Source organism: Juglans regia, chromosome 7 (genome assembly GCF_001411555.2).
Source record: "Juglans regia cultivar Chandler chromosome 7, Walnut 2.0, whole genome shotgun sequence".
Classification (NCBI taxonomy): Eukaryota; Viridiplantae; Streptophyta; class Magnoliopsida; order Fagales; family Juglandaceae; genus Juglans; species Juglans regia.
In genome coordinates, this window is record NC_049907.1 from 21035719 (window position 1) to 21062975 (window position 27257).

The 27257-nt window shown below is 36.9% G+C and overlaps 2 protein-coding genes across 3 annotated transcripts; one reads left to right on the plus strand and one right to left on the minus strand.

Annotated features, from left to right (window-relative positions):
• The first annotated feature begins 1843 nt into the window (after nt 1-1843).
• On the plus strand, nt 1844-12463 carry LOC109003437 (TBC1 domain family member 13-like). The gene is made up of 9 exons (XM_018981551.2): nt 1844-2286; nt 2408-2500; nt 3155-3259; nt 7194-7346; nt 8469-8567; nt 8659-8787; nt 10513-10692; nt 11899-12015; nt 12103-12463. Exons 1-9 carry the CDS (start codon nt 1963-1965, stop codon nt 12265-12267), a joined length of 1365 nt encoding a protein of 454 aa, XP_018837096.2. The 5' UTR covers nt 1844-1962; the 3' UTR covers nt 12268-12463.
• A 319-nt stretch (nt 12464-12782) lies between these two features.
• Nucleotides 12783-24362, minus strand: LOC109003435 (O-fucosyltransferase 1). 2 transcript variants are annotated; one of them, XM_035692566.1, is made up of 10 exons: nt 24157-24362; nt 23906-24059; nt 18891-18969; nt 18700-18776; nt 18299-18387; nt 17215-17338; nt 16836-17119; nt 15391-15520; nt 13704-14315; nt 12783-13060 (listed from the first exon to the last, which is right to left on the minus strand). In XM_035692566.1, the coding sequence occupies exons 1-10, from the start codon at nt 24162-24164 to the stop codon at nt 13037-13039; spliced, it is 1581 nt and encodes a 526-aa protein (XP_035548459.1). In that variant the 5' UTR covers nt 24165-24362; the 3' UTR covers nt 12783-13036. The 2 variants fall into 2 exon arrangements, with proteins under 2 accessions (XP_035548459.1, XP_035548458.1); XM_035692565.1 differs by having other exon boundaries at nt 13043-13127.
• Between the last annotated feature and the right edge of the window lie 2895 nt (nt 24363-27257).

The window sequence follows — 27257 nt, forward strand, 5'->3', positions numbered from 1 at the left end:
AGCTTACCTGCGTTGGTGGGCCTGAGGTTGCTGTACTTGTGCAAGGCATGAGCTGCCATGTATGCCCATTCCAGCACCTTCTCTGTTACCTTTTCCCGATCTGAGTTTTCGCAACTATCACTCTTCATACACGCTTTTGCCACTTCTCAATCACTAGTTGGAAGGGGACCCATATCAAATAAATCTAATCCACTGTGATGCAGATAACATAGGATCTCTTGTCGGGTTTTTTTTTTTTTTTTTTCTTTTTAACTGCACTTTCTGCAAAAAGATATACTATTCTTCATTTAAATTTATCATTTTAAGGTACGATGGTTGATATGATGCATTTTCAGAGATTTATTACGTCGGTTACTTCAATGAAAAGTCATTTAAAAAAGAGGATAAGGATTTATTTATTTGATATGCAACGAGAATAAGGATTTAATTTCACTTAACAAATGCAAAACATGCTTAAATCAACTCCACAAGTCATATTAACCATACTTGTGTTAAGGTTTTTATTTTTCAAAGTCAAATGCGAGAGAATTTTGAGTGCTCAAACTTATTCTTTTACTTTTTATTCGTACGAGTCGGTCTTGGCCTTCTTTATTTTGTGTGAGAATTTAAAAATATTATAATAATTAGATGATATAAGATGAAAATGATTGTAAAAACAAACGAGACCATCATTTTTATATTCACAAATAAATTATTTACGTTTTGAACGAGTTTGAAGTTGTTCACATGTTGTCAAATTTTGATAAAAAAAAATATTTATATTATATTTGATAACAACAAGAGTTATACTATTTTTCATTTTAAATATTTTCATCCCAAGTCAATCTTGGTAATATGACACATTTAAGTGGCTTTTTTCATCATTTACTTGAATAGAAGCCGTTTGAAATGTGTCACATCATTAAGTATTATTGAGGTCAACAAAATCAAGGGTGAAGAGAAGCAATTAGTCTAAAAATATCATTTTAAGTGGCTTTTTTCATCATTCATGTGTTCATGATTGAGATTGACAAAATCAATTATGAAAAAAACATTATTATAAAAAGGATAGTGCTACAGCCCCCGCTGGAAGCTCCCGCGGGGGGCTGTAGCATGTATTTGTTTGTGTTTTTTTTTAAATTATTTTTTATATAAATTTTTTTAATGTTTTTTAATATTTTTAAAATATAAAATAAATATAAAATATTATTAAAAACACTTTTTTAATCAAGAAGTAAAAAAAAAATTATTAAAAAATACTTCCTTAATTATGAAGTAAAATAAAAAATATTAAAAAAATATTTTTTATTTTACTTCATGATTAAGAAAGTATTATTTAATAATATTATGAATTTTTTTATTTTTTTAAAATATTAAAAATTATTAAAAACATATATATAAAAAAAATTAAAAAATACACATATAAAAAATACACTAGAGCTCCAGCGGGAGCTCCAGCATTTTCCTTATAAAAACAATCTCGAAGTTTACATAAATATTTATTTATAATTTTCTTAAGTATATATCAATAATTATATATATAAAGAGAAATTCTATTTATAATTTTGAGTGAGAGATTGTATATGCAGCTCTATTGATAAATGATGGTAAAAAAAAATATATATATCATTTTAAAAAATATATTATTTTAATTTTAATTTTTTTTTAAATATAACTGTATGGATTTATATGAACAATCTCCATCTAAAGACTGACTAAATAATATTCAAATAATGCATACCATATCATGAACATGACTTTTTTTTTAAAAAAAATCTAAATAATTAAGATATTCTCGATATAACTAACGGTAAATTTATGTTAACTAACAGTAAATGTAATGAACAAATTGCGGTGACGTGGCTCCTCTACTCTAGTCTCTCTCTCGACTGTGAAAGCCCTCAGAAGAATTCCGCAAGAAGATTTCCTCTGCTCCCGGGAATTCCAAATTTCTGTAGGCATTGCAGTTCTAAGAATTTAACAATGGTGAACAAGCACGTGCCCGACTGGCTCAACAGCTCGCTCTGGTCCTCCCCTCCTTCTCTCGAAGAAGACGAGCGCCTCTCTCGCCACTCCACCACAACTACCACCACCATTTCCTATTCCCCCGCCGTGGAACCCACATTAGATCCTCCAACCCCCCCGGCCCCTCCCTCTCCCACCAGAGTAGAGCCTGAGAAGCCGCCCGAAACCAAAGATTCTCCCTCCAACGATAGTCATAGCAGCGATCTCAGTTACAATGACATCTCCGAAGAAGTCGACTTCTCCACCGTCGACATTTCTCGCCAGTCTCAGCTCCTCGCCGAGGTTGGCTCTTTCCCTCCCTCTCCCCCCGGTTCTATCTCTCTCTGTAAAATGTTGTGTTTATGTATATTGAAATTAACTTTGAAAATTGACTCGGATTTTGGTGGTATTTATGGAAATTTAGATATCGAAGAAAGTGATAAACATACGAGACTTGCGAAGAATCTCATCACAGGGTATACCGGATATCCCTGGGATTCGTTCCATGGTTTGGAAGGTATGTAGTTTGGGAAATGATTTGCACGGACGAGTTGCACGGAAATTACTCGGACCAAGGCAAAAAAAAAAAAAAAAAGAGTTTATGTGAACAGTAATGGACAGTAAAATAGGAAGAGAAATGCAGGGGAAGTACTACGAGAATTATAAAAAGATTCTTTACAATCACTTTACAAACTGGTTTGTTTAATTTAATGCGGCAGATTGTAACATTTCTTTTTTATTACTTGGCTATACAGTAGATTTGATGTATCTCGTTAACCCATTTGTAAGCATGCCTTTTGTATATTTTTTTTCTAAGCCTTTTGTATTTCATTTTTTAGGTCTAATATTTCTCAGTGAAAAAATACCTCTAGTCAATTGCTGGAATTGGCCTGGTCAGTTGAGTGGCGTGGCAGTGGCAGATCTAGTTATTTGGGGTCAGAAAATAACATAGAATTAGGATTCAAAGTTTTCATTTAACGTTTTAACAAAAATTTGGACTGCATAGAGGCCTTTTGTTAAGAAAATGCATTGTTTTTCTTCTTCATAATCATTACTAGTTTGCAGGGTTTCTTTAAGATATTAAAAAGGGAGAAAAATGAGTGTTTCTGGCAGTAGCTATGTTGTGATGAATAGAATTGATATTGACTTTAGGGATTGTTGGTTGTCACAGCTCTTGCTGGGCTATCTGCCGCCAGATCGTGGGCTTTGGTCATCAGAATTAGCTAAGAGGAGGTTGCAGTACAAGCAATTTAAAGAGGAGCTTTTGATGAATCCTGTAAGTCATGTTGTGGATTTTGAATTTTTGATGACTCCATTTCTATTTTCATGTGGTATTGGTTTATTGAGATGACAAGGAATGGCAAAACCAGATAAACTGAACACAATTTTGCCAAAAACAAAAAGCCTGCAATTAACTTTTAGCATGGATTGAGTCAATCATCCACCACTTTAGTAATGGTGGAATTTAAGATATATAGCACTTTTATATAGTTAATCTTACCCTCGGCGTCTATATGCATAGTTGCATACGCACATACGTGCATACATACATACATACATACATATATCTGTGCACTTGCACGTGTATGCTTTTCTTAGTCAATGGGGAGTTCTGGTTGCCTTATCCTCCTTGACTTTGTAATGTTGAACCTTGATTCTCTTTTATGCAATTTCTTTAAAGGTTTCTTTTCTCAAAACATTATTTCCTTTGGGAATAGGATCACGTGTTCATGTGCTTGTTTTTTCTAGCCAAAATGAACAAATGAATTTAGTATGCTTGTTCTTGCTTATAGAAAGAGATAATAATACACTAAATTAATAATATTCATGGTATTCCTCTTGCTTTAAGCAGTGTGAACTAGAAGTTTAAAGACAATGGGTATTATCTTTGGTTTTGATAATGTGTTTCTTGTATCACTAGATAATCATGCATAGGTGATGTTCTTGTATATGTCTTGTGTGCTTGGGCATGGCCTATTACCAATAAAAACACATTATTGGCTTTAATAATGTGTTCGATTTTTAGAATAAGCAGGGTAAGGGATGGAAAATTGCCTCAAATGAACTTCCTTCCTCATGCGTCTTGACAATTGGCCTTTCTTGCCGAACTTTCAGAGCAAAAAACTTCTCTCCGTACATCTCCCATCTGATACTCATAAACCCTAGTACACCCATCCAGCCGTCACCCATTACCCACTGTTGATCGGAGAGTAGCACCTCACCTCCGTCACAGACGTGGCCGACGGACCCCGGCGTCCTCGCCGAGGGCCGCCCGGCCTCTGTCCTCTGTCCTCTTCGGCGAATAGTTTCTTTTCGCGAGACTACTTCTCGAAGCTTATTTTCGCGAGATCCAACCACACTTGCCAGCGAGGGCATCCTCACCACCTCCACAGACAAGGCCGACGGGCCTCGGTGACCTCGCTGAGGGCCATCCGGCGACAGTCATCCCACCGGCCACCTGATTTTTCCTAGGTCTTTTTCTGCCACCTTCCAAAGTGCTCTAGTGGCCGTGCTGCTGCCTCAGAGGGCTACGGTGAGTCGGCGACCAACAGCTGCATCTTTCCATGGTTTCTGAAAGATGATATTTGGTTGCTGACCAGGTTTCTTTCTGGATGTTGGGGCTATTTGGGCTCAGAATGGTTTCTTCTATGAGGTTGATCATAGAATCTAAATCCTTTACACTCGTGAAGGAGGGGAGCATGTTAGGTATTACTGAAAGGAGTCGAAGGGTGATTTTGAAATTGATTCTGGGTTCAACAATAGCACAATGGTTGGCTAAGGCCAGGGCTGCGTGTACAAATGAGAAACAAGATTTTTACTCCACTGTCCGGGAAGGCAGACGTACTTTCATAGCTCATCGCTGCTCAAATTCTCGAGGACGTTATATGGCAGTAGAGGAGTATGGTGGTGGTGGGAGGAGGAATTTTATATTCATCCCCGAGGAAGAGGGCAGTGGCTGGAGAAGGATGGGGGAGGTACTGCATGATTTTTCCCACGACAAGACCAATCCTGTGGAAGGACAAAGAGGTGCTGGAGGGGGGCGAGTCCCTCCAACTCAAATGTAGGGGGGCTATAGAAAACGTGTAGGTGGCGCGGAAGAGAGCTTGGAAGGGAAAGACCCAAGTACATTCCCGGTGTCGAGGCGATCCTATGCAACCGCTTTAAAGACGGGTCATGCCTCGGGGTTTCAGAATGAGGGGGGTTTGCAAATCACCACTCAGGACCCGCTTGTAGAGATGCACAATTCTTTAAAGGAGATGAAAACCCAACTGGTCGAGTTGAAGGTAGCAATAACTTGCTTGTCTTCGAAAATAGACTTAATTTCAGCTGGAGACAACAGAGTTGTAAGAAACAAGACAGGCTCGAACCCTTTAAACTCTAAAGGAAAATGGAAAATCGGATTCGGCCCTGTCTCCATAACCAGATCGAGGAGAGTATGGCGGGTCAAAAGGAAATCTGGAATATTTGAAGCGGGGTCTACATCCAGTTTCGGCGTTGAGACATTAGTAATGGAATGCCATTCGCCTTTTGTTACACCCTTGGTCCCTGAAAAAACTATGGCTCCCTCGTCGGAGTTGAACGAAAATGGTGTACTGTCGAGGTTTGAAAGAGATGTAGAATCCGATACCACCCTAGAGGTGAAGGAACTTGCTGTCACCCCAGAATCTCCAATGGGCTTGAAACTATTGGAGAGAACCGATGGAGTTGCTGTAGAACCAATGAGGTTGGCATTGGTGCCTTGTATAGAGGAATGTCTAGAGGCGGGAGTGCAGTTGGATGCTGTGTCTGGGGATAATGTTGCTCCCTTGGTTTCTCTTCCTCCAATAGCAGATTGGATTCTGCCTAAAGTTAGCGAGATTCAGCAGTTTGTGGGAATTTCACATAGAGGATGTGAAGACCAATTTAAAGAATTAATCATTGCGATTGAGGCAAGCCACGCGCTTGAAACCAAATCAAGTTTCAAGAAAAGCAGGGAGTTACAACGTCTTCATTGGGCAATCAACTATGACACTAAGAGTGGTAGCTCAACTAGAGGGAAGTCCAAAGGGAGGGCATTGTGAAGTTTTAGTTCTAAAGGAGGAAATAAGAGGTTGGAGTTGGGTTTTCAGGTAGTGTTTTAGTTCTACGGGAAACAAGGGGTTGGGGTCGGGCTTAGTGTATTTTGGATTGTTTTTCATGGGTTTTCCGGTTCTTTTAGGGCCTGTTTGGGGTTGCGTTAGGAGTCTTAAAAAGTACTTAAGTAACTTTAAAATCTCTTTAATGGAAAAATTAGGTTGTTTGGGTGTTATATATTAAAGTACTTTTTAATCTCAAATAAGCTAAAAAGTACGTTTGAGGAAAATCATCATTTTGGTGCTTTTCCTCAAACGTGCTTTTCTGGATAGTGTAGAACGTAGTTCGAATTTTAAAAAAACTGTTAATGGGCGAAAATACCCATACAACTTTAAGATAATTACAATTTTTATACTTTCATGGATATGGTCATAATTTTTTTTAAAATCAAATGATGTCTTTTCTACATCAAAAAACACTTTTTTAATTGTTTCCAAACGAATATAACATGTTTGAAAGTACTTTAAACACATGGTTACCAAACAGTAAATAACTTTTTAATAGTAGAATTTATTATTTAAGGTATAAGCTATAAGCCCTAAAGCTCTAAGAGCCTATTTGGGATTGAGTTTGAAAGCTTAAAAAGTGCTTTTAACTATTTAAAAGCTCTTTTAAAGAAAAAATGATATGTTTGGTAAATTTATAAAAAGTGCTTTAATCACCAAAAAAATCTGAAAGTCTACTTTTTTAAAAGGCACCAAAGCTCCTGCAGATAACTATATATTTTTAAAAAAGTAATGTAACTAACTTCAAAAGTGCTTTAGATACATGTTTATCAAACAGTAAACAGCTTTTGAACTATAGAGCTTATTATTTAAGTTATAAACTATAAGCCCTAAAACTATAAGCTATATTTCCCACCACAATCCCAAACATGCACTAAGTTATATTTCCTACCGTAATCCCAAACATGCATGTAATGTCTGATATGATATGTATCATAGTCAATAGTTTTACGCATCTACGAGAAGTTGGATGCTAATGAAAATAAACGACTTCTTAAAACATGATGTAGTGTGCTTTTTGTTGCATCCATTTTGAATTTTTTTCTTTTTCTGTAAAAGTGCGGTTCTCTGAATGTTTCTTTGGCTAGTTAGTCAGAAATCACATGGAGGTTGGATAAAACGAGAAGTTGTGACAAAGACGACTCAAAAAGTGAAAGCAGGGGCTTGCTCTCAAGATCAGAAATTACCCATGGGGAGCATCCTTTGAGTCTTGGAAAGACCAGCATATGGAACCAATTCTTTCAGGTATTATATCAAGTGACGAGCAATTGAAAATTGGTCCAAAATTCCATAACTGGAAGCTCAGTAATACTATTATGAATCAATTTGTATATGAAATTTTTGTTGTGCAATTCTCACTGTGTGTAACTGTTTTGGTTCAATTAGGATCTAATTTGTGATTGGTCTCTGTCTCTTTGCCATCTTTCTTCACTCGAATGATCTCAAATATGTGCATACACTATAGTGATGCTCAATAACTTTCTCACGAGATCCTGTGCACCATCTTTTTTGTATGGTTCTAGCTATTCAAACAACTATATTCATCGGACCCCCATTTGATGAACTTTGATTTTCTTCCCTGTAGAATCTTTATCATTTTGAGATATCTTTCTCGCATGCATACCAAAAGCATGTGTTCAAAATTATCCCCTTACACGTGTCTCCCAAACTTCCTTTCCATGGTTTATTGCAACAACCCTTTCCACATAATAATAGAGTAGATTGTGAGTTCAAATCTTGACTTCACACTATACTTCTCATTTCAGTTAAATATTCAACATGTTGGACCCTACTTATTAAGGGGGTCTGGGCTTATATGCAGGGGGAGCATTAGAATATTATATGATTAGGTTCCTTCTTTCCCATTGAATTAATCATTTTGGACCACACTGGTCATTTATCATTCCATAATGACTAATGAGCTCTAGTTCAAGTGGCATCTTCTCACCCTATGGCCTATACAAATAAAGATGGAGGATAAAATATTGTGTTCTAGAGCCAACGAGTTGTGTCTGACTTCCAGTACAAAAGAACGTTCATGTATTGAAAATTGAACCTTGGGTATGAAAATTGTCAGCGCGACACAGTTTTCTTATTCTCTAGGAAATATGCCCGGATTTGCTATGATGGTTAACATTGCACATAAGTATGTTTGTTGTTTAATGATGAGTGTAAACATGATGGTTTTGGGCTATGGTCAAGATTGTAGCTTGTCCGGAAATATCCAGTATATATTTAGCAAGATTACTGTCTGCTGATTATGTGCCAATCCCAGTGCCTCGGGAAATTGAACAGTAGTTATGTAGATTACTAGGTGCTTGTGCGGCATTCTTGTGAAATATGTAACTCTAAACATTGGTTCTGTAGGACACGGAGATTATAGAACAGATTGACCGAGATGTGAAGCGCACCCATCCAGGCATGCACTTTTTCTCAGGGGACTCTCAATTCACAGAATGTAATCAGGTGTTCCCTTTTGTTACAAAGTTAATTCATACATGTTCAATTTTGTTTAGTATAAGCTGCTTTGCTGACTTATATCCACCTCATTTTTCAGGAGGCTTTAAAGAACATATTAATCATATTTGCAAAGTTAAATCCAGGCATAAAATATGTTCAAGGAATGAATGAGATTTTGGCTCCTCTATTCTATATATTCAGAAATGACCCTGAAGAGGAATATGCAGTAAGTAATGTCAATTAATTTATGTTCCTTTTTTTCTTGAACAAGTGTCTGTTTTCTGAACACAGTCTATTTTTTTTGTATATCAAACTTAATTTGAAAGTATCCAGTGATAGTAGTTGGATGCAAGCTTTTATTGTCTTGCTCACAACATGTTGCTTGATTCCGGATTTTAATATTAACTATTTTTTTTCCTTTAGATATATGCTTCCAGGTGCACAGTCTTATACTATTGCTTTAAGTTTCTGGTTCAGAAGCATATGAGTTTAGGTTCTCTTTCATTCTATAGCTCATATATTGTTGTTGTATTCCCTGGCTTGGAAAAACGTTTGAATTTTCTTTTCCCTGAAAGGCATACTCCAAAACAAAATTAGCGTTTTTTATCAAAGTTCTGTTTTTTATTGTTTATCTAGTTCTTTTACACTGGTGGATGGAATCCGTATTAACCTTTAGTTAGCTAAATGAATCTTATTTAGCCATATACGTTGATGTGGTGCCAGGGTTTCAAACACAACCAAATTTCTTCTGTGCTGGATTTGCTGGATTTATGTAATTTACGTCAAGTTTTAGGTATTTTGCACTTTTGCTCAAAAGAACTTTGTTGAGCGAAAACAAATTTTTGATACCCAAGCCAGCAGAGCACAACCCTAGTACACTAGATGTATAAAGAGGAATAAACCCAACTAGCATGAAAACAAAAAGAGCAAAAGTCTTTGAACTCTAGAAAGTTGGTGTATTGGGAACTTGTGTGAACATCCTCCAAATATAGAGGGTATTGAGTACAATGGCTTTTAACTCTGATATTGTCCGCTCCCCCTTTTCGAAATTTTGGACATTGCATTCTTGCCAAATGCATCTCATTTCACACAAAGGGACCATTTTTCAGGCATCTGAATTTCTATGAATTCCGCAAGGGTTTTGTCGGCATGCCGTCAAGTCCACCATCCCTAAAATGCTGAACATCTATGCTTATATTTCTCTAGCATGCTCACAGAGTAGCAAAAGGTGATCAATGCTTTCCTGATTCTACTTTCACATAGAAGCTTAGTGGTCTAAAATAAGATTTGGGGTACAAATCTTAGATCATTGGATGAAACTTGAACCTCATCAACAATTCCTCCCCACCAGAAGTCCCTTTAGAGCTTTTTGAGGCACTAGGCTATGCCAACAAGGACATAAAATAAAGATAAGAAGTCAGTTGCTAGGATAGAGGGTGTTTTTAATCAAAGCAACCTGCCCACCTTTGGATACATACAGCGTCTTCCACCCAGCTAAGTGATGTTCCATCTTTCCAAAATGCTATCTCAAATAAATTTCTCCTTGAATGGCTGTAACGACCTAAGGAAAAGTCCAGACCACCTTTGGCCCTTTATTTTCAAACATTTTTTTAAACCCCTTAAACATTTAAAAATAAAATAAAAATCACAAACTCATTAAAAAACACTTCCTTAATTATTAAGTAAAAAAGAAAAAAAAAAGGCAATCGGTGAGGATTGTCGGTAGTCACTCTCGGTGAGAGTGGCATTTTCCATAAAAAAAATGTCGGTATGAAATGCTTGTTGCTGGCAATAGACAATTATGAAGACATTACATAAAAGTGATGGAAATGTTACAAGTATTGTCATTTGCAGCTATCATGTTTCCTGTGATTTTACGATAAAAAAATGTTTCCTGTGATTCCCTTTGGTTTAATATTGCATATTATTTTCTAATTTATAAGTTATGCAGGCCTCTGCTGAAGCAGACACTTTCTTTTGTTTTGTCGAGTTATTAAGCGGATTCCGTGACCACTTCTGTCAGCAACTTGATAATAGTGTCGTGGGAATCCGTTCCACGATTACAAAATTGTCACAGCTTCTTAAGGAGCATGATGAGGAGTTGTGGCGTCATCTTGAGGTCACAACCAAAGTAAGAAATTATTTTAACTGATAAATTATGCTGCTTTTTCAGTCTTCGTTATCTTTCTATGCAAATTTCTCTTAATGAATAGGGCGGCTCTCAATTTAGGCATCAGACCCATGGTTCAGAACACAGCTGGGATACCATATAGCTTAAGTATATCTTTTGATACTTTTAATTATATATAAAAAACCATATCTTTTGATGAGATAATGGGACCATTTTGATTAGCGTACCGTAACTAAATTCCAATAGAATAAAATAGAAGTTGAATAGAAGCATAGTTTGGTTCTACTTTTGGCTTTAACTATTATAGTGTGAAGGGTATGATATGGGTAAGTGATACGTAGTTGCAAAAGGCTTTTCTAAGGTTTATTCATCCCGGCTGATGGGTTGAGAATCAGCAATATTATGACGCATAACTTCTTGAGTCGAAATCTCACCTTTTACTCCAGTCGGAATGATCCATCCACAACTTTGTGTTTGTGACTTTGTTTCTTTAATGTTTAGTGTCTGTAACTTATGAAAATGAAGTGATTGATAAAGTTGCTGATTTTTTTTTTAAAACTTGGCTTATTCTCCTATATGTATAGCGGAATGGTCACATATGTTTTTTCTTTTATTTATTTCTTTCCCGCTGGTTTTAAATTTCTATTGATAGGTTTTAAGGGTTTAAGTACAACTAATACTGAAAAAGCTACAAATTTCAAGGTGTAAAATGTTCTGTTCTAATATTTTTAGCTGTAAGTCCATGGATTTATCCCTTGGTTGGTACCCCATTTTCACAGCGTCTTTAATGAAAACTCGGGTTGTCTCCTCAACAAACTTTAAAGTATGTCTTCACTTTTTCACGAAGAGTGAGTAATTGGTTCAAGAATAGTATAGATTTGGAAGGGGGCGGATATAGTAGTCTTGTTAAAATTTGGGAACTGTCTTTCCTAGTTGCAATGTGGGGAATATGATAGTGCTACTGTGAGTTGGGTGTAATATTTCTGATATGGGCTTTTCTTTTCTTGTAGCTATCAATCACTGCTCTTTTTTCCTTCTTGTTTTTCCATTTGTCTATTCTGTAGCATGACAAGGAATTTCCTGCAGTGTGTTCTGCACGTTGTCCCTTGTCTGATTGTCATAATTTGCCAAAGGTTTATAAAATAATTGTTAATTTCAGGTTGTTTGACAATTTCCTACACTTACTATTTCGTTGGTAAATCACAGGTCAACCCCCAATTTTATGCATTTAGGTGGATTACTCTCCTCTTGACGCAGGAATTCAATTTTTCCGACAGCCTTCACATTTGGGACACACTTCTAAGTGACCCTGAAGGTCCTCAGGTAGTATTACGTAGGCGGCATTATTCTGCTATATATCTCTAAATTTGTGCAAAAAGAGGCAGAAAAACTGACAATTTGTGTTTGCAGGAAACCCTTCTTCGGATATGCTGTGCTATGCTGATCCTCATACGGCGGCGCCTTCTAGCAGGTGATTTCACTTCGAATCTCAAACTGCTCCAAAACTATCCCCCAACAAACATCAGTCATTTGCTCTATGTTGCCAACACGTTGCGAGTACAATCCATAGGCTAATTTTCTAAGTCACTCTTGATTTTCCCTCTCTTTTTTCTTGTGTTCACAATTTAATGTTTGTGAATTCCCGGATGTAAGTGTTGATCAAAAGTGAAAAAATAATAGGCAGCCCAGGGATGACATCCGTTTCTGTTTTTTCTTCTTGCTAGAAATTCATTGCTACTTAATACATGCCCCCCTCCCTTTCTTTTTTCAAGTCTTCTTTTTTTTTTTTTTTTTTGGGGTCATTATTTGATTTAGAATAATATGAGTTGATTTTCAGTATAGCTTGCCAGCAAACTTAATTGATGTCTCGAATCAATTATTTATTCTTTTTTATTTGTTGTTTGAATAAAAAAAAATGATTTTAAAACTAATCTTTCATTAAAAAAAAAAAAAAATTAAAAAAGTGAAAAAAATTCAAAGAACTGATTTGATCACTTTTGTTTAGTGTCCTTTTGCTACAATTGCTTTTGATAAAGTGTGCATTTGGCATTTTGAAATGAGGTATAAATGTACCCACTGGTTTGGCCCCAATAAATTGTCTTTGTTAAATTAAGATCAGTGATACACCGTTTTTCCCTGTTGGACGTAAGCCAACCAACCAGATATCATACATTCATAATAGAGTTATAATAAGTTCTCAAGTCACATACAAATTTCGACAAAATCAGGTAGTTCAAAGTAATTCAAATTTGCTCCAGCGACCTTTATCTGAATGACCGACCCCTCTGAACCGTAGGAAACATGAACCTCTAGCACAAAATAGATAACACCAACTACGCATCTCCTAAGATGATGCCAGCAAGAATAACTGAAATATCAACCATCAACTTAAATGATCAGATGAAAGGGACACCAGCTGAAATTGTAGTCATCACCTACATTGGGTTACCAATTGCAAAAGACACAAGTCACAGGTAAAGATGGAGATGAAGAACTATGGAAATGAACAGAAAAAGCATGGCTAAAGATTAACAATTTGGGCTACCTAAAAATATTCTTTGTTAGAGATAGTGTGTATTTTCCAAAGAAGAATAGAATAATGCTACATACACTTATGGAATACGTAAATATCGTGCAGTCGCTTTAAAAAAGAATAAAATCTATTATTAAAAAATTAATTTATTTTCAAATAAATTATATATTTATATAAATACAAAATATGAAACATGTTTGAAAATCTGCAAGTTTAGCATTCAAGAATGTTAGCAGAATCACTCAGGTGCTAAGAAAAGACATTTTTCAGGTATAAAATTACCGCGTAATATGGTTGTGAAATTCTCTTGCTTTTCAATTTGATGTATGTGGGGTTCATTACTGAGAAATTCTCTTGCTTTACAATATTCTAACAATATTTTATCATTTCAACTCAATTCAATTCAATTTAACATCTAAACGCACTCTTAGTCTAACTACCAGCTAGAAGTTTGGGTCAAATTTTCTCATCTTTCCACCTCCGGTATTGTCGAATTTAATGAGGTCGTCAATGACTTGAAGTCATCAGTATCTTCACTCTCCAAATGGCTGCTTAAAACTTGCACAACATCATCTGGTGGACATTTGTCAGCAGGATTCTGTGGTGAAGATTGACAGAAACATTCAGGCCAAGAATTTGTATAGAAGGACTCTGGTGACACCCGCTTGTGGGGTCCACCAAAGTTTGTTTTGAGGATGACTCGCCTAACAGCTTCGTCAAAACCTGCCTTTCGCCCATTCTCCCGATCAATGAAGATAGGTGCAAGACCTTTCCTGTCAGGTCTGATTGTAGTGCGGAAGCCATAGTAAAGGCGGTGTCCAAGGAGATTGTTTGCAAAGTTGCTTGGGCCATCATATGTTGGCATAAAAATGTCAGACAAAAGACAAACCATGTAATCAACAGCCGACCCTGCCAGTCCCCTGGCGTTCTCAACTAGCTCATCTGTATGTTCCACAGAACTGTGGTTCTCAAGTCGAGGGAAAAGTGTCCGAAATGGTTCAATGAATCGATTCCCACCAAAAAGCTCACCAGCAGCCAGGTATATTCTGGTAGAATTATCAAAACCCATTGCGTGTAGAATCAGACCAACCTGCAGAGAGAAGAGACATCATAATATTAAAATATGGACAGTCTATAACCTATCCATAAAAAAAAAGAAAAAAAAAGAAAGAAATTATATGGTCTAATACGAAAAATAATCAAAAAATATCACCAGACACCACAATGGCGTCATAGACTATTAGTCTTCTACGCCTTGACAAGCTTGGGACTAGTTGTGTAAGAAAAAGTATCTTTCCAATGCCATCATGGTCTGTTAGGCTCCATTTGGATTTAAACTGAACTCAGTTTGGTTTAATTTTAAGTTAAGTCTAATATCTAAACACCCAACTCTCAAATCATTAAGCCTCGTTTGTTTTCCGAAAATTTCTCAACTCATCTCATCTAATCATTACAACTTTTTTAAATTTCAATACAAAATAAAATAAACAATTCAACTTTTTCAAATTTAAAAAATAAAAATAATATTTAAAAATATATTTTTACAATATTTTATTCAACTTTTTAACTTTAATCTTAACTCATATCATCTGCAAAAACAAACGAGACCAAATTCATCTCAATTCAAAACTTATTTACAAGTGGGACACACAATTTTTTTTTTAACTCAACACCTCTTTATAAGCAGGGCCCACAACCTTTTTCAACTTCCCATAAATACATCTAAATTCATCTTAACATTTAAACACATCTAAACTCATCTTAAGTGGATCCCACAAAACTCACTCCACAATCTTAACTTACTTACTATTCATAAAAAACTTAACTCAACTAAACATCCAAACCCCCGTTTGGATTCGGAAAGTGTTTCATCTCATCTATCATTACAAATTTTTCAAATTCTTGCACAAATTATAATAAACAATTCAACTTTTTCAAATCTCAATTCAACTTTTTCAAATCTCAAAATAATAATAATATTAAAAAATAATATTCTAACAATATTTTTTTCAATTTTCATCTTTCATCTAAAATGATATCATCTCAACTCTAAATCCAAACCAGCCCGTAGTCTTCTTAGCCTCGACAAGCTTTGAACAGGCTGTGTAAGAAAAAATTATCTTTCCAACAATAGATTGAAGGACAATGAAAGGCAAGAAGATCACCTCTTCTGGAGTTAATGGGCATTTTCCAATGGCCCTCCTTTGGTTATAATCGAGTACTTTTGGCGCAAAATTTTCCTTTCGGTACTTCTTCAAAATTGCTTGCTCTTGAGGCGTAAATATATCCAAGCACCTATAAGTCATTACACCCAATGTTTGAGGTTAACGGTATTCTCATGCAAATATTTCTACAATATAAAATATAATTTACTTATAAAAAAGAATATTTCTCAAATATAATTTCATCTCGTCAACCAGTAGATCAACAAGAGAACAACCATCAACTGTGGTAAAGGGGGCTCACCAAGACAAAAAGAACAATCAGCAATTTCATTTTCTCCAAATTTAGGTCTGGAAAGTACTTAATTACAACGCAAACATCAAGTTGTGGAAGTTACACGCATTGGATTGGAAAACGATGAAGAAGGACCAGCAGTGAGGGTCTTTGGATTTGTGTGCTATTGCTAATAAGTATAACATCACCAAGTCCAAATATTAAAAGAAAAAGTAACAAGAAGCAAGAGAATGGTTTAAAGATATAAAAGCTATAAATAACCGTGAGGGAAAAAATTGCAAAATTCATATAGAAATGAGAAATAAAAGAGCCCTAACTGTTAAGCATTAACTGGAGAGTTGAACCTTTTTTTCTGTATGCGACTAAAATTGATGTGCAAGGTGTACTTCAGGGCATAAGTTGTGTCCAAGTTGTGTCCCACATTTTCCTTTTTTCTTTTTTAAATTTTGCTAAGCCAAGATTGAAACGAATAGTGCAGATGCAACAGCCCACATTTTTTGAGAAGTTGCTAACTTTCAGAATTGAGGTGCTCCATTTACCCTCGCCTTGAAACTCGCATGATCAGAGGAATCCTTACCACACTTTAAAAGCATGTGAGGAAACACACATGCATTTATAGATGCATCATACAATTAATGCTTTAACACACCCATCAGTGTACTTATAATCAAAGTGTTCATGACAATGCTATTATGCATGACATCACCAGACTATTTATATGCCAACTGCCACTAAGAAACCCTAAGCCCTCCAAAACCAGGGCATCCACCATTTTGCTCATTTATTCAAACAACTTGAGAGTAGTCTTGAGCTAAGGACATTTTTATTAATAAACAGCCCAAAGCTAAGTTGAGCCAAGCAGTGGAACACTACAATAGAGCGATCGGATAGTTGATATAGCCCTTTAAATAAATGAAAAATGCTTGTACAGCTCCTAATGGTTTAGCGATAGATGTACCAATTAGTGGGTCTTCTCCCCCTACTGCAAACACCATTCTCTTATAAGCATATAAAATAAGCAAATATTTCAAGCAATTATTATCTGATCTCTAACCCCTTAGCACAGGCTCAGGCAACTGCAAGTGTATGCAAACATTGTAAGAAAGTTTTTTATTATAAGTAACAAACATTGTAAGAAAGTTATATACCATACCCAGCAAATGCCAGCATATCCATCTCAAAACGAAGATGTATGGACATGAAGTGACCTTCTGAGCGGAGCTTATCAACTATCGATTGACTTAACTTCATAATATGTGGCTTGAATCTTAGAGCATGATAGTTAACTCTACACCTCAATCTTTGATACTCAGAATTGTCAATTTCTTCAGCCAGTCGGTGCGAAAAGGGAGTGAGATATATAGCACCATGTTCCTTCATCTTCTCCAGAGCAACTGTAGTATACCAATTGATAGGAGCATCTCTAGGAGGACGTAACTGAGTAAAGTCAAGAGAAAGAAATACGAAGTTAATATTTCAAGTATTATTGAAGATTTATGCTCATGAATGTGAAGAAAATGCTAACATTGCACCTGAAAAGCTTTAATCTTTTTCATTCTTCCCTTTTTGCGAATTTCTGGTATGTGTTCAACAATCCGCACATCAAACCTCAACGTCTTGATAAAATGTTCAACATCGTAGATACCATAGAAACCGCTGCATAGAGCAAAAAAAAATTATGAGTTATTAATCTAATGAGATATACCAAGTTACATGTTTCAAACTCTGAAACCTCCAAGTTTTACAAAACCATAGCCATCTGATAGACCTTCAACCAATCCTAGAAATACAAATTCTCCTACTCTAAACCCACCATATAAGATTCATAGGTGGATTTCCAGATCTTTCCTATGTCAATGATGCAGGACATGTGTAGGAACCTGTCTACAGTGCTTGTGATGGCATACGTAAACATCTGCGGCTCTAGGCTCAGGATTTTAGAAGAAAGAAACAAGGTTTGTAGATTGAATTATGACTTGAAAAGTTGAATTTTGATGGATGGAAGAAGTTGAAAACTAATAAATAACTTCCTGGGATTTTCTGGCAGCAGAAAGGTACTTTTAGGGCTGCATAGACAGGAAATTCTATATCTTAAAGAGATGAAAATTTTAAGGCTTCACTGGCTTAACATATGATCTGATCTGGGGTAAACCAGAAGATAAAAAGTTTTGGCTGTTCAAGGACTAAACCCCAAGGGGTGGCGCAATGATCCTGGGGCGAGCCGTATAAACTGAATGCCATGGCTGATTATTAGATTATTCAATTAAAATTTTCTTTCATCTTGAGTCATGCGTGCATCCATGCTTGGTGCACCAGTTTTTGTCAAACGACCCCCCTATGCTGTGTAAAGTTTTTTGAAACATAATCCTGTGTATGATGTTTTTAGAAAAAGGACTTTCCAAATCACAAACTGCCACTTATGAATTTTAATTTTTCTTGATAATATATATTAAAATATTTATAAAATAATAAATAAATTTTTTTATAATTAAAAACTGTATGGGATCCTAAACCTAACTACCCATAGCTCAAGGCATGTTGTCCAGAATTTTCTAAGAAAAATACATCAGGTCAAATATATTTTGTCAGTTCACAAAACTATTTGAAAATGCATACCTCTCATCACGCCAAAAGGAGTTTGCATCCAACTCAGGTAGAACTAGTGTAGCATTCATGATTCGTGCAGCAAGAACTGCATTACAAATCTAAAAAATCGAAAAGAGCATATATCAATTTACAACAAACAACTCCATCATAAAAGCAGTACAACACTGATGCCAATTTTATTTAGGTCATGCAAAGGGGTTCCAAAATTCTAGCTCGGTAACAAAAATTGAGCAGCACATTTGAAAACAACCATTCACTACTTTTTTCTTTTTATCTTTTCGTCTCACACCAAAATATTGGAGCAAACATGGAAGGAATATATTTGTTTGGCTTGCACACCATGAGCAAATTTTAAGGACACACGAGTGAAAATGTGTAATGATGTTAGTAGCAAAGAAAAGGATTCAGACCGCACTACGTTGCTGGTTCAGACCACCATTACAGCGAACACGCAGAAAGCCATTACTCTCACTTCGAGCTGGAGGAGCTGCCACATTGTACAACACCAAACAAAAAATTTAAAATTAGGACCGCTAGAAGCATAAAATTCAGACCCTTCAACATGGGGCAACCATTCTTTGAGAAAATGAAAAGTATGTACGGGGCCAGTCAGATCGTGGAGCAGAGGATGGCCTCCAGCCACCAGCATCAGCACTTCTCCAAAGTTCTTCTACCTTGATCTGCTTGAAACAGGAAGAAAATGAGTGATCAATTGTTGAATGAGTTATAATGAACAACCGATAACACAGGAAGAGTGAAGAAAAACCCAGCTCATAAAATCATGTGTTTCTATTGGTTTAACATCGTAAGGCCCACCCATATGCTTGTCATGAAACTCAAGTAATTAACTCTTCCTAGAAATTCCCTCTATGCTACAACCTTGTACCAGTCAACGTCACATAAGTCTCCATAAAAACACACCTTTCATAACTCATTGGTTCACTGGTGAGTAGTACTCTGGAGTTAGTCGACACCAAGTACTCATTCTCCAAGAAAGTTAATATCAACTTAGAGTGGAACATTATTGGGAGCACTAATATGGTGATAATCTCTATACAAAGATAAATGCAACCCTGCAAAGTGAAAATCATGACTGATAAACAACAACAACAAAAAAAAGACCACGCCATGTCATTCATTTTGAAGAAATCCAATATGACATGACGCTGATGGTGTTCATCATTTCGAAACCTAGTAGAAGACCCTTATCCAACAAAGCTGGGATTGTTCTACTAAGGGCCTCCATAATAATAATAACCAGCACAAACGTGGTCTCGATTAGATAGATCCCTAATTTCCCCAGAGTGGGAAATTCACCATCCGGAGGTTTGGCAAAAGAGACTGCCTCGGTTGTGTTCCGACCATTGGCCTATTTTGTTGGATTGTGGGGGGATTCAAAGAAGACGTAGGTATTTCAAGTTCGAAAACATGTGGCTGAAATCGAAAGGTTTTGTGGATAGGGTCAAATCGTGGTGGTCATCTTATCAGATACAGGGTACTCCTAGCTTCACGTTTGCGAGTAAACTGAAAGCTCTAAAACAAGATTTGAAGCTTTAGAATATACAATCTTTTGGCAACATTGGGGAGCACAAGGAAAGTAAGACAAGGGAGATCCATGAGCTAGAAAGGTTACAAGAGTCTAGGACCTTATCACAGGAGGAATTAGCCCAAAAGCTTGTGATGGTTGCAGACCTTGAGAGGATCATTCTACTAGAAGAGATTTCGTGGCGGCAAAAGTCTAGAGCATTATGGTTGAAGGAAGGAGACCGAGACACTAAGTTTTTTCATAGGGTAGCCAACTCTCACAGGAGATCCAACAATATTGAGGTGCTGAAAATTGATGAGATTATTTGCAAGGATGAACAGATGATTAATAATCATGTGGTTGGTTTTTTAGAACAACTACTAACTGAGCAGGAGGGTTGGCGGCCTAAGCTTGAGGTTTTTGATGTGGTGAGAAAAATGGTTAAAGATAAGGCTCCAGGTCCTGATGGGTTTTCTATGGGTTTCTTTCAAACATGCTGGGATGTATTGAAGGATGATCTCATGAAGGTGTTCTAGGAATTCCATTCGGTTGAAAAATTTGAGAAAAGCCTGAATGCCACTTTTCTTGCTTTGATACCAAAGAAGGTTGGGGCCGAGGAGACCAGGGAATTTCGTCCCATTAGTCTAGTAAATGGGGTATACAAGATTATTTCTAAGGTACTTGTGAAATGCTTTAGTGAGGTTGTGGGAAAGATAATCTCAAAGCCCCAGAATGCTTTTGTAAAAGATAGACAGATCTTAGATGCCGTTCTCATTGCAAATGAATGCCTGGATAGTAGACTGAAAGCTGGCAATGCAGGGATTATTTGTAAGTTAGGCATGGAGAAAGCATATGATCATGTAAACTAGGATTTCCTTCTTGACCTTCTTGGGAGATGTGGTTTTGGGGAGAAATGACGATTTTGGATTCGTTGGTGTATATCTATTGTGAAATTTTCAGCCTGATTAACGGAAGTCCAACAGGTTATTTCAATAGCTCTAGAGGTTTAAGAGAAGGAGATCCGCTGTCCCCATTACTCTTTGTTATTGTGATGGAGGCTTTGAGCAGAATGACCACAGCCCTGGTCTCTAATGGGCGTGTGACTGGGTACTCGATCGGATCCTCGAGAGGGGGATTTATTAATATTTCTTATTTATTATTTGCAGATGACACTCTTATATTTTGTGAGGTAGACTATAATCAGGTTCGAGTTTTAAAGGCTCTCTTACTTTGTTTTGATGCAGCTTCGGAGTTGAAAGTGAACTTGGATAAATCAGAAATGATGCCTATTGGAGGTGTTCAGCACATTAGACAGTTGGCTAATACTCTGGGGTGCAAGATTGCCTCACTCCCTATGACAAATCTTGGCTTTCCGTTGGGGGCCGCCTCGAGAGCAGTTTCTGTATGTGATTCAGTCATTGAGAAAGTAGAGCGTCGATTAGCAGGCTGGAAGAGGATGTACCTGTCAAAAGGTGGTAGAATTACTCTGATAAAGAGTACATTATCTAATTTACCGACCTATTTCATGTCCTTGTTCCCCATTCCAGCAAGTGTAGCGCTTCGTATTGAGAAGTTACAGCGGGACTTCTTGTGGGGTGGGATAGGCAAGGAATTTAAATTCCACCTAGTTAGGTGGGAGAAGGTTTGTTGTCCTCTCCCTAATGGTGGGTTAGGTATTCGAAATCTGAGATTTTTTAATCGGACGCTACTTGGCAAATGGTTGTAGAGATACCATAAAGAATTAGAAGCCCTATAGAAGTTGGTAATTGAGAGCAAATATGGGGTTTTATGGGGGGGATGGTGTACCGATGAAGTGAGAGGGACATATGGAGTGGGGTTGTGGAAACATATAAGAAAAGGATGGGGGTTTTCTCTCGTCATTCACGATTATGCCTAGGAGATGGGGCTAGGATCAAATTCTGGTATGATTCTTGGGTTGGTAATGGTGCTTTAAAGGATCTATTTCCTTATCTCTTCAGGGTTGCAAATGAAATAGATGCGTCAGTGGCGGATGTCATGAAGATAGTAGAGGAACAAATCCAGTGGAATATCAATTTTAGCCAGGCGGCAAATGATTGGAAAATGGACAGCTTTGCAGCTTTTTTCAAGCTTTTGTACTTGCTCAAACCGAATAATCAGCATGCTGAGACATTGTGGTGGATACCTTCAAGTGGTGTTTTCTCGGTTCGCTCGTTCTATAAAACCGTTTCGCATGAGCTCCCTATTCAGTTTCCTTGGAAAAGAATTTGGAGATACAAGGCGCCTCTCAAAGCATCATTTTTTGTGTGGACCACTTCCTTGGGTAAAATCCTCACAATGAATAATTTGAAGAAACGAAAGGTGATCATTGCAGATTGGTGTTGCATGTGTAGGAATGAGGGTGAATTTGTGGACCATCTTCTACTACACTGTGAAGTAGCTCGAGGGTTATGGAATGAGGTATTTAGCAGACTAGACTTGGGTTGAGTTATGCCTGAGACAGTAGTAGCGGTTTTGGCTAGCTGGACTGATCTAAGAGGAAATCAACAGATCAAGGCGGTATGGAAAATGATTCCTATATGCATCATGTGGTGTGTATGGCAGGAGAGCAATGAACGGATGTTCAAGGACAGAGAGAGATCAAAGGAGGAACTTATTGCTTTCTTTTTTAGAATCCTTTATACTTGGGCCTCTACCGTTTATTTTAATGGCCAAGATTTCCATGATTTCCTTGTATCTATTGTCCCTATGTAGTTAGGGCATTCTTTGTACTACATATGGCTTTGCCTATTCTTTTATTAATACAACTTGATTACTTATCAAAATAATAATAATAATAATAAGAACCAGCAAAGGAGACAAAGGATTCCCGGTCGCAACCCACGCGAGCTATCAATGACCTGTGGAAATGCTATTTACCGAGACTAAAAAGTGCACAATGGAAATACACTGAGCTATCTAATTGCACCACTCTCCCCAACTTCACATCTCCTTCACATTTTTTTGATAAGTAATTATCCTTTCATTATGAAACGATAAAGGCACATTCCAATTACAATGAGCGTGAAAGTCATCTAGCTAGAAACAGAAAATGATACAAAATAATCACAAAGAGTAAGCCCATGGATGCTGTCCAGTGGAGGAGTGTTGAAGAAAAAAGTCTTGAGCTCCTCCATCGTCCATTCTAAATCATCAAAATTTCTATCATTTATTTCCCTCGACTTGAATGATTTGATTGCTGTTGTTCTGTATTTCTTTCATGGTGGTATCATCACTAGATCAATCAATGCAACAACAATTAACCTTACTCGGAAAAAGGAATCTCCAGCCACCTTTTTCAGATTTCAGGCCAATCAGTCTTTGTGGATATTTGGAACTATCTTCCACACTCCTAAGATTTTGTGAACTACCACCTAGTCCTCTCCATGACTCAAGCCAAAACAACCCAGATGAAGAAGTCACTCCATAAAGCACAAGCCATTTAATCCTCCCCATGGAACACCACTCAATGGCACAAATGTGTCTTTTCCTCAGATTGTCCATGGTAAGAATCTTCCCAAGAGATGTTTTCCAAGCAAGAAACGCAACTCTTTAAGGTACCTTAGTCTTACATATTCTCTCACAAGGAAAGGGGTTATTATTATGGGAAATAAGGACATTGTAGAAGAACAGACATTGAACACACCTTTCTCGGATGGGGCCCAAAGCAACTTGACCTCACCTCTTGTCCTCAAACTAGGAGTAGAACAGATTAAAATATGTGGTAAGGGCTTCGAGCTCCCAATCATCAGCCGCTCTGATCAAGCTAACATTTTACTGAGTGAATTCACTAAGTTGTCTCCAAATAGAATTCACTAGTTGTCGATGTTTCACTTTAATCGGTCCACTAATTCAGATTCTGAAGCCAATAAACCATAAAGCTACTACCCTTCCAATTCTTCAAAAAACACAAATACTCAAGCCAACAAAGCCATCTAAAAGGTTTCAAATAATATAATATCCGCATTTTCAGAATTCCAATTTCTTTCAATTTTCCCACGTTTTCTCAGCAATCAAACAGAAAAAAAATCACAATCACATCCAAAACGCTTTGAGAAATCGACCTAACTAACCTCCGAGCGATTTCCGGATCGACTAGTTCCACTGCTGGAGGAAGAAAACATCAGCGAAACTGTGCAGATCAGGAGCACCAACACCGCGATCGATAACCTCCCCACCATTCCCTTCACCACTCCTTGCTTCGCATGGAGCCTATGATGCCCTTGCCTGAGAAAATGGTTTAACTCAATTACTAAACTCCGATTGTAACGATGGAAGACCGGGCACTTTACTATTTTCCAGGAAAATGGAAGGAGCAATGTACCTTCTCATTATTACGAAAAATTGGAAAGAGTTTTATTCAGGATTCAGCTTCTTCGGTCTCTAAACTGCCACCACTTCTGAGACTGTTATAGAGACTGAAATGAAAGACAGATCTCATCTCAGTGAAAGAGGATACGAATTTTCTATGTACAAAGTACAAACGTAGAAGTTGGGTTTGGCGGTGGTGCTCTTTGGTGGGCCTTCGCCGTGTGTCGGTTGGTCCGAGAAACCTATTTTTATTTGTTTTTTTGTTTTTTTTTCCTAAACAAGCTTGCATCTATTATAAAATAATAATAATGATATAGGGTGGATCATTTTTACTATCAAGAAACAACAGATATCTAGATAATAAATAAGAAGGTATGCAATAAAAAACAAGATTGATTGTTGCTCATTGCGCCACAGAATGCGCACATCGATTTGCAGATCGATAAATTTTTACAAATTTCCTATACCTTTGAGAAGCAGAGATTTGTTTGATGTCTTCAATGATGGGTTCAATGTTCCAATGAGGGACAGTTTCTTTGTTATCAATGGCTTCTATTACCAGTTTCGAGTCACCTTCCAAGATTACCATTTTTTGCCGTCTTTGGAATGTCATTTTCGTGACTAGAAGGGCAGCCTTAGCTTCAGCTACTAAGGGATTGGAAGTGAGGAGCTTTTCTGTTTGAATTTTCAAAAAATTTCCACTATTATCTCTGCAGACTACTGAGACCACTGAGAAAGAATCTCTGATAGCTGCATCAAATGAAAAGCTCTGGAAGTTTTTAGGAGGAGTCTTCCAACTTTCTACCTGTCTTGGTTTTCTTTCTTGCCATGCTGCTTTGTACTCTTGGTATATTCTGTTTAACTGGATTGCTGCTGATTCAATAGAGAATGAAGTGTGTTTGTGCAGTATTTTGTTTCTTTGTTTCTAGATGAAATCTAGGATTATCACAGCAAATAATTGGAAATGATGTGCTTCTTCTTCTCTCAATCCTAATTCTTTTGTTGGGGAGATGATCATTTTTATCTAGTCTGATATGGATTGAATTGGCAAGGTTTCTAGCTTTAGTGGCCATGAGCTTTGATACCACATAATTTTGGCAACTGGGCATTTTAAGAAAAGATGAAGTGGTGTTTCTTCTTCTTGGTTGCATAGGAGACATTCTTCAATTGGAATTTCTTGAATAGCTTCTTTGATTCTTGATCTGGTAGGTAGTATATTCCATTGAAGCTTCCAGAGCAATAACTTATGTTGATCATGAATTTTTAATTTCCATATACTTTTGTAGATGTTCAGAGTTGGGGATTGTAAAACTGTCTTCTGATTGTTAATTACCATTTGGTAAGCTGTTTTAACAGAGAATTCACTTGAGTTGGTTGGGATCCAGATTATTTTGTCTTGGCCCCGAGAGAAGGAAGCCAGGGGTATTTTCTGTATTTCAGTTATGCTTTCTTCGTCAAACAGCCCTTGCATATTTTGAGTATTCCATGATCTGGGAATATCTGTAAGGAGATTTACAACTGTTAATAATGGATGTGCCTCTTCCATTCCTTGTAGCGGCTTGGGCTTGAAGTTGTTCATAGTGGGAATCCATGGTTGTGTCCATATATTAATCAAGCCTCCATGATTGATTTGGTAGCACATTCCTTTTTTGAGTGTCTCTTGTTTGTAATATTCCTTTCCATAGGCTTGAGTCTGTCGTTTTGGATTTGTTTGCCAGAAATCTGTGTTCTTGAGATATTTTGCAGATAGTATTGTATACCAGAGACTATCTTGTCCTTTGCTCATCTCCCATCCCATTTTTGCTAGCATTGCTTGGTTCATGTTTGCCATTTGTCTAATTCCAAGACGTCCAATAGCTTTTGGCTGACATATAGACTTCCAAGATTTGAGAGTTAAGTTGTGATTTTTGTCTTTAGGGAAGCACCACCAGAAATTTTTAAAGCTTGTATCAAGTGCCTTGCATATTGACTTGAGAATTTTGTATGAAGCCATGAAGTAAGTTGGGATGGTGCTTGCAACCGTTCTTATCAACATTGTTCTTCCCGCTTGGGAGAGCAGCTTAAGTTTCCATCATTCCAGCTTTCTTTCCACCTTACTTAGCATTTCTTGGTAGTCAGCCCTTTTCTTTCTGCTAAATGAAGTTGGAAGGCCCAAATATTTCATTTTTTCCGAAGTTGCTTTGTATGGTAGCCATTGTTTGATTGTAGCTTTTGCTGCTTGGCTAGTATTTCTTGTGATGAAGATGGAGGATTTCTGCATGTTAACTTTTTGGCCTAACCACTGCTGATATTTTACAAGACTCTCTGATATTGTTTTTGCACTTCTTTCTGTTGCTTTTGCAAAAATAATCGTATCATCCGCAAAAAGAAGATGAGAAACTGAAGGACTGTTTCTACTAATTTTGACTCCTTCCATTGTACCCCGTGCTTCTGCTTTTAAGAGGATTCTTGATAATGCTTCTGTAACCAGTATGAATAAGAAAGATGATATTGAGTCTCCTTGTCTTAATCCCCTTTGTGCATTAAAAAACCATCTATGAGAACCGTTTATTAATACAGAGAAAGTTGCTGTTGTGATACATTCTTTTACCAGATTGATCCAAACTGTGTTGTAACCCAACTGCTTCATTACCATGAAAAGGAAATTCCATTCCACTTGATCAAAAGTTTTTTCCATATCCAGCTTTATGGCCATCAATCATTTTTTCCCCGTCTTTTTTCTGAGATGATGAAATAACTCATGAGCAATTATTGTGCTTTCTTTTATGTACCTTCCAAGAACAAATGCTGTTTGCAATGGAGAGATGATATTGCTCAATGTAGCTTTGAAACTGTTGGCCATAATCTTGGTGATGATTTTGTATATGACATTTGTAAGGCTAATGAGGCGGTATTGGGTTGGGTTATTTGGACTTTGAATTTTTAGAATGAGTGTAATATTTGTGTGATTGATCTGTCTCAATAGTTTCCCTTTTCTGAAAAGAGCTTGCACTGTATTGATAACATCTTTTTTGATGATATGCCAATAATGTCTAAAAAATAAGGTTGTCATACCGTCTGGTCCTGGTGTTTTATGATTTGGAATTTGCCTCAAAGCCCCAAATATTTCTTACT